At 36.5% G+C, this 7,574-nt stretch overlaps 1 protein-coding gene across 1 annotated transcript; it reads left to right on the top strand.

The window, feature by feature from the left end:
- The first annotated feature begins 306 nt into the window (after positions 1-306).
- On the top strand, positions 307-2,030 carry LOC107802003 (LEAF RUST 10 DISEASE-RESISTANCE LOCUS RECEPTOR-LIKE PROTEIN KINASE-like 1.1). The gene is given in 3 exon segments (XM_016625438.2): positions 307-489; positions 491-564; positions 692-2,030. Coding segments are annotated over 3 exon segments (1,170 nt in total). The 5' UTR covers positions 307-373; the 3' UTR covers positions 1,672-2,030.
- Positions 2,031-7,574: the final 5,544 nt, after the last annotated feature.

Raw genomic sequence — 7,574 nt, 5'->3', positions numbered from 1 at the left:
CTCAACTGGCAGAGATTTTTACCAAACCACTAACAGGCATTCAACATCAGTTTTTCTTGTGCAAGCTGGGAGTGTTCTAACCCTCCAGCTTAAAGGGGGTGTTAGAATAACAAGCCCAGATCATATTGGCCCAAAAGTTTCTGAAGAAGAAATAGACCCAGGCCCAAACACTTGACAACTTTATAGTCTTGTAATATTATTGTATCAATAGCTACAAATGTAATAGATAGCCATTTTTTATTGTTTAGTATAAATGGACAAATAAGTGTTAAGTTATACAAGATATTATATTGAATATACGCAGATTCTTTTATCTGTGTCTTTTAGCTCTCTAGAACACTCGATGATCTAGGGTTCTCTCCCAAAGAAATTCATGGATTTTTCTTCGTTTATCTCCAATCTAACAACAAGAAATACATATTCTGATCCCTCAAGTCAAGATCTTGAAGGCGGTAGCAAGTTCTTTGGAGTCACCGTCTTCTCCTACTCTACTTGAAGAAGCCACCAATAATTTCGATTCCTCCAAAGAACTTGGAGACAGAGGTTTTGGAACTGTATACCATGGTAATAAGCCATTATAATTCAAGTCATCAAATTTGAAAAAGCATTAGACTGAGTTTTTGTATTATTGTATCAATGCTATGAGTTGCTAACATATTTCAGTAAGCTAATAATGTACTTCTTTTATTAGGTAAACTTCGTGATGGGAGGGAAGTTGCAGTGAAACACCTGTACGAGCAAAGTTCCAAGAGGATGTTGCAATTTAAGAATGAAGTTGAAATTCTTACTCGCATAAGGCACCATAATCTTGTTATGCTTTATGGTTGCACATTAAGGCATAGTCGTGAACTCCTCCTCGTTTATGAATTCATTCCAAATGGAACAATTGATGATCACCTCCACGGTGAAAAAGCAAAGAACGGGAGTACCCTTATATGGCCTATCCGCATGAAAATTGCCATAGAAACTGCTAGCGCTTTATCTTATCTCCACGCTTCTGACATAATACACCGTGATGTTAAGACTAGTAACATTCTCCTTGACAACAATTTTGGTGTCAAAGTTGCAGATTTTGGGCTCTCAAGACTTTCTCCACATGATGCAACTCATATCTCGACTGCTCCTCAAGGGACGCCTGGATATGTCGATCCAGAATATCATGCATGCTATCAGTTAACTAATAAAAGCGATGTGTATAGCTTCAGGGTTGTCCTTGTTGAGCTCATATCATCACTGCCTGCTGTGGATATAAGAAGGCATAAGGATGAAATTAGTTTGGCTAACTTTGCATTAAATAAGTTTTTGAAATATGCATTTGAGGAGTTGATTAATCCATCTCTTGGTTACGCGTCCGATGCTGAAGTTAGGAGAATGACTACTTCAGTTGCAGAGATAGCTTTTCAATGTCTGCAACTTGAGAAGGAGATGAGGCCAACAATGGATGAAGTGTTGGAAATTCTAAAGGGGATTCAGAGGGGCGAGTTTGAAAGCGAGAAGAAAGAAGAGATTAATGTCATTGACAATGTAGATGAATCAAAAAATGATGTACAATTGATGAAATCCAAATTACATCTTTCGCCGAATTATGTGAATGATAGGTGGCTTAGTGAATATACCACTGCTACACAACTTCATCATTTTTCAGCTTTCACTCTCTCTCCTTGTTTCTGAGTTCATTGCCTAATTGTATCCAGAAATGTGTTTAAAATGGAGATGCCTTATGATATATGCTAACTTTCCTAGTTGATGATCTTTAAAATCATTATTGCTCACTTGTCTGTGCCACCATGTCCTAATGTAGTTTTGATTCAGTTTTTCCTGATAAATTAGTCATTCAGTGTTCCTTTTCTATATCATTGTCTTAACTTTAACATAATTTCAGATGAAGGAAACTACATATATGGTCTTTTTCAGTTACATAGCTAACAAATTGGAGAGAGAACAACATTCACGAAAATTTTGGTAATATTCCTCTCCTCTTCACACTCTTTCGCACTTCCTCTTTCTCAACCCTTATTCCTTCTCCTTTTTATGCTTCTCCTTTTTCTTATTCATCTGCAGATTCCTAGCTTAGCAATGGAGGTTTTAGCTTTAGTTGTGTTTTAATTCTGTTAATTTTCTTTATTAGTTTCGATTGTAGTTCCAATTTCAATTCCATTTATAAAATTTCAAAAAATTATCCCAAAAAAAGTTGTATTCTCTTTCATTTCTGTCTTATATCATGACAATTGGTATCTTCTTCAAGTTCAAGTTCCGCTTGTTGATTCTTATTTTGATAGGAGTAGGTGAAATTACCAAACGTCTAGCATTCCCTCACGCTTGGCGCTAATGAGGTTTTTATTTGAGAAATTCTATGAATTTTTCTAGAAGACTCTTTTCTTGAATATTATTCAAAATCAGGATGTGATATGGTTCCGAAGGATGAACCGGATATGGACTGTTCCAATAAGATTTCATTCTTGAACAAAAATCCTTACAATTACCGACTCAAACCCATTGTCGAATTCTACTTAGCGGAATATGGAGGTACTTATGGCAGAACGGGCCAATCTGGTCTTTCACAACTCTGACTACTTCATGTATGCTCCACTTGGCTCGGGGGGATATAGCTCAGTTGGCGTAACTGGTTATTCTTTACCTTGGGACCAAGTTGGTTATTGGGCAGTGAAAATAGTAATAGGTGTCCCTCACGGAATCGATCTTCTTTGACTGTACAAGAATATATGGAGCTAGCTTCTGAATTGATCTCATCTTCTTAAAAAATTCATTTTTCGGCAAAAGGGAGGTTGACTGCAAGACCCACCCATCGAGGATTTTTTAAATAATAATTTAATGGTCGAGTAAGAAATAAGAGTAGTAGATCATATTTGATCAATGAATATTCAATTCTTTCTTCAATCTAGAATTGATTCACACCAATTTGAGCAATGAATCTACAACATGTGTAAGTATCATTGGTGAAAGGAACGAGGATGAAAGCAGTGGATGAAAAATTAGCCAAGCATGATGAAGTGTTAGAGGAGCTGTGCAATAGCCAAAAGGAACTTGGTAATACATAGGTGGAGATCCAAGGCACCTTGGAGCTCATTCTGGATTGTTTGACGGTATTGGAATCGAAGCAAAATCGAGGGTCGGGGAATGTTAACCTAGTTGAAGACGGATTGTTACTTATGCCAACAATGGACGCACGACTCAATAGGCAAGGATTTTCCATTCCTCCTCCCAAATGGGAGTTGCCCAGCTTTGAAGGCCACGAACCCAAGGTATGGACCCGAAAATATGAAAGGTATTTTAACTTATACAAAACTGCAGAAAATCAAAAAGTGGAAGCCGTTGCTCTTTATTTGAATGGATTGGTTGAGACTTGGTATAATTCATTTGTTCTAAGTAATGGTGTAATAACTTGGGTCGTATTTAAAGAGAAATTATACATACGATTTGGTGAGGTTTTGATGGAGGATATAGTAGAGGAATTTAATAAGCTGACACAAACGGGAAGTGTGGATGAGTTTTTGGGAAAATTTGAGGACCTTAAGGCTGAGATGAATCTTAGAAATCCGGATTTAAACGAGTCTCATTTCCTTTCCACTTTTATGGGAACTCTTAAAGAGGAGATTAAGTATGTTGTGAAAAATGTTCAAACCGGCCACCTTGAGCCATGCTATTGAGAAAGCTCGTATGCAAGAGAAAGCTATTAAGACTATACAGAAGTGGAACAAAATTGTGGTTAGGTCGTCCCCATCTACAGGAGGATCAGTGACTTAGAAAACTATAACAGTGCCCGCTAATAGATCCAATACTTTTAGGTTAAGCCCTGAAGTATTTGAGTACCGGAAGAATAACCACTTGTGTTTTAAGTGTGGCGAGAAATACACTCCAGGTCACCAGTGTAAACCAAAGTAATTGAACTCTATGGTTAGGAAAATTGAGGAAGTTACAGATGAAAACAATAATCCACAGGAGCTCATCACTGAAGATGAGATTGAGCAGGAAATGTAGGAAGCCATCTGCCTGAGTGCACTCTAAGGTAGTAACAAATGAGTAAATTTTATTTTTGTTAACGGAGTAGCCAAAAATAGGAGTCTCACTCTATTAGTGAATTCATGACCAACTTATAGCTTCATTGATGAACAAGCTCTCAAAGAGACCGGTTATGTTCCAACATATTGTACCCCTATAAGAGTAACAATTGCAGATGGTAACTATGTTTTATGTAACTCAAATTGTGCTGGATTCCTTTGGAAGATGCAGGGTTAACTATTCCATGAGGATTTCAGAATCATAAAGCTGGGAGGTTGTGACATTATTCTGAACAATGATCGGATGAAAAAGTACAATCCTACTAAGTTTGATCATGAGAAGAAATGTGTGACCATTAGGAGGAAGGAAAATAAAATTGTGCTTCATATAATTCCAGAAGAAGGTAGCCTCAACACGATCAACAGTAGCTCTATGGGAAGGTTACTAAGGAAAGGACACACATTCATGGCTCATTTATTTTTGATAAGTGTGGATCAATCACCTGAACTAAAGGAGCCAGAAGAATCTATCTGAGAAGTACTGAAGGACTACGAAGATATCTTTGCAAAACTCAACACTTTACCACCTGTTAGAACACTTAATCACACTATTCCCTTAAAGCCTGGGGTTGCACCAATCAGTTTGAGGCCTTATAGGTATAATTACTATCAGAAGGAAGAGTTAGAGAAGCAGGTGACAGAGATGCTAACCACGGGAAATATTCAACAAATCCTATCTCCCTTCTCCTCACCAGCTTTATTAGCGAAGAAAAAGGATGGGACCTGGAGGTTTTGTGTGGACTATAGGGGTATAAATGATATCACCATCAAAGACAAATATCCCATACCCATTGTTGATGATCTCTTAGATGAATTCATGTATTCCCAACAGTTGTGGAGTGGGAGGAACTACCAAATATCTACCGCAAACGTTAGACATCGAAGTGCCATATTATTGTAGAAATCAAGCCAGTGGTCTTATTGATAATAGCGAAGAAATACGAGAAATGTGTGTCAATTGAGGTTAGATTATGATGCTCTCAGTCCGGACGGATGCGAACAAGACGATGACGAAGAAGATGAAGAAAATGACAATAAAGAGACCGACATAAGTAACGATAAATTAGTTCCCGACAATGACGATAATGACGAATGAAAATATTTCTTTTTTTCTCAAGTTTTTATTAAGTTTTCTATTGAATTTTCAATGCTAAGTGTCAACTAGAGTTAATATTATTGGAAATATAATTTTATTTTATTGATATTTCAAACACACCATTATAGACACTTATTCCTACTAAATATACTGCTATAAAAAACTAATAATATTTCTGAAAATTACCAATATTGGATGAACTATCATCAGGAGCTGAATTGCCACCGCGTCCCAAACCTATTGTAGGACATTTATGAAGATCATGTCCTGTTTGGGAACATAGATCACATTTACACTCACATACAATATCACCAACATCAATTTGGTTTCGTATCCGCATTCTTTTTTGCACTTGCATGCGACGCAAGAAATTGTTGTTGCAAACCATTGCAAATGGCTAGGCAACCAATAATACTTAGATACCACTGGTTGAAAGTGCCCGCTATAAGTGCTTGCATATGCAGCCACACTATATTCTCTATCAACATACCTCGTCGCTGCAAACCCAGTATATTGAAAGCACTTCATGACATGTGAGCAAGGCAAGTGATAAATCGACCATTTCCCACATGAATATAATCGCGTGCTCTCATTGATGGTGTGGGTATTATTATCACGGTCTCGATGCAAACCGGTGAGAACTTCAAAAATATTTCGATCGTTGCAATATTACAAATATATATGCCACTGTGACCGCTTCCTATAACGCTCAAACCATTGCATCGATTGTGGCATAAATTGAACACATCTTTCCAACAAGGAACGTGCCTTCAGTCATAGTTGTTCAAGTGTCGTGGAGTTGCCTTGACAAAAAAAAGAGTCATATATATCCCTGTACTATCAAATACTATTATTTAAAGTTACCTTCCGTTATACTAATCGATCAAAATTGCCCTACCGTCTTACTATTAAATATATTTGCCCCTCATTTGACGGAAGGAACACGTGGCAGCCTTTTATACATTTTATAAGCCAACCAGTTGCCCATACTGGATACTCGATATCTATAACCCTAAATACGACCCATCCCAAAACGTATTTCATCTCCTTCACAAGAAAAGCTCTTTCCTCCAAAATATGGAAGTGTTCAAAAATGGTGGTCCTTAAATTTAGCACTAAATTCTTCCAACGAGCAGTAGTTAATCTCTTTGATTTAAGCACATACAATACCACGATTCAATTCTCAAGCAATAATGTTTAAAAGAATTTAAAAATAGACGATTCAAGTTCAAAGAAGTCCAAATTTGCAGTGATATTTACAACCTTAATTCTCAACAGCAACCATAAATTAGAATCAAATTAATGCTCAATTGCTAACTGCAAGTACTATCAAATCCTTCAAATTCGAATTTTCAATTGTAGAAGCACAAACAGAATTTTTCACGCTTAGTTGCTCGAATTTTTCGACTCGGAAAGTGAAGATATATTTTTTTTGAACCTCAAATCCGATTCACCAAGAAACCCCACAAATCTTTAACTTGAAAATCTTCTTTAACCAAGCTAAAAAGCAGCGGTTAATCTAAGATTTTAGCTCAACAAAATAGACCCAGATAATTATTTCAGTAGAATAATTCAACACTTTAACAATTTTGGTTCCAACTTGGATAACTTAAGAACCCAACAGTTGGAGTTCGATTATTTTTACCAAGTTCTTTAAATCAGTTGTTAGCACAATTCTGACTCAAGAGCAACTCCAAACAATCAAGCCAATTTTTGGATTTTCAAGCATCCAACGCCACAAAATTTCCTTTTCGGAATTTTTTTAAAAATTTGGAAATCAAGGCAATAAACAAGGAATTATTAAAATAATTTCTTAGTCTACACACTCTGAAACAAAAAGATTCATTTTGCAAGAAATTTGGAAGCACTTAGTCATGGAGGAAGGAGCTTCTCTTGGGAAGGAGATAAAATAAGAGAAAGGGATGAGGATTTAGTTGATTAAGTCCGGGATGGGTCAAGTTATGGGCAATTGGTTGAGTATTAAAAAATGTATAGAAGGCTGCCATGTGTCCCTTCCGTCAAATAGGGGGCAAATATATTTAATAGTAAGACGGTAGGGGCAATTTTTATCGATGATGAGTATAACGGTGGGTAACTTTAAACAATATTTGATAGTAGAGAGATATATATGACCATTTTCTGGGGAAAAAAACTTGACAGAACACCTAGGAGCCTTCTAGACTTTGTCTATTGTAGAATGTCAGACTGATAAAGTCACATGCGTATTTAACGATAGACTAGGGACTCTTAGGCAAATACTTTAGCCCCAGGAATTTCTCCATAAATTATAATTGCCCTAGGGACTGCTAATAAAAAAAAATTCTTTCCATAAAAAAACTACCATATATGTATAACTAAAGAATATTATCTAATATATTATTTACTGAGAAGATAAGGTA

This window comes from Nicotiana tabacum, chromosome 12, assembly GCF_000715075.1.
Source record: "Nicotiana tabacum cultivar K326 chromosome 12, ASM71507v2, whole genome shotgun sequence".
Classification (NCBI taxonomy): domain Eukaryota; kingdom Viridiplantae; phylum Streptophyta; class Magnoliopsida; order Solanales; family Solanaceae; genus Nicotiana; species Nicotiana tabacum.
This window is presented reverse-complemented; position numbering and strand designations above follow the sequence as displayed.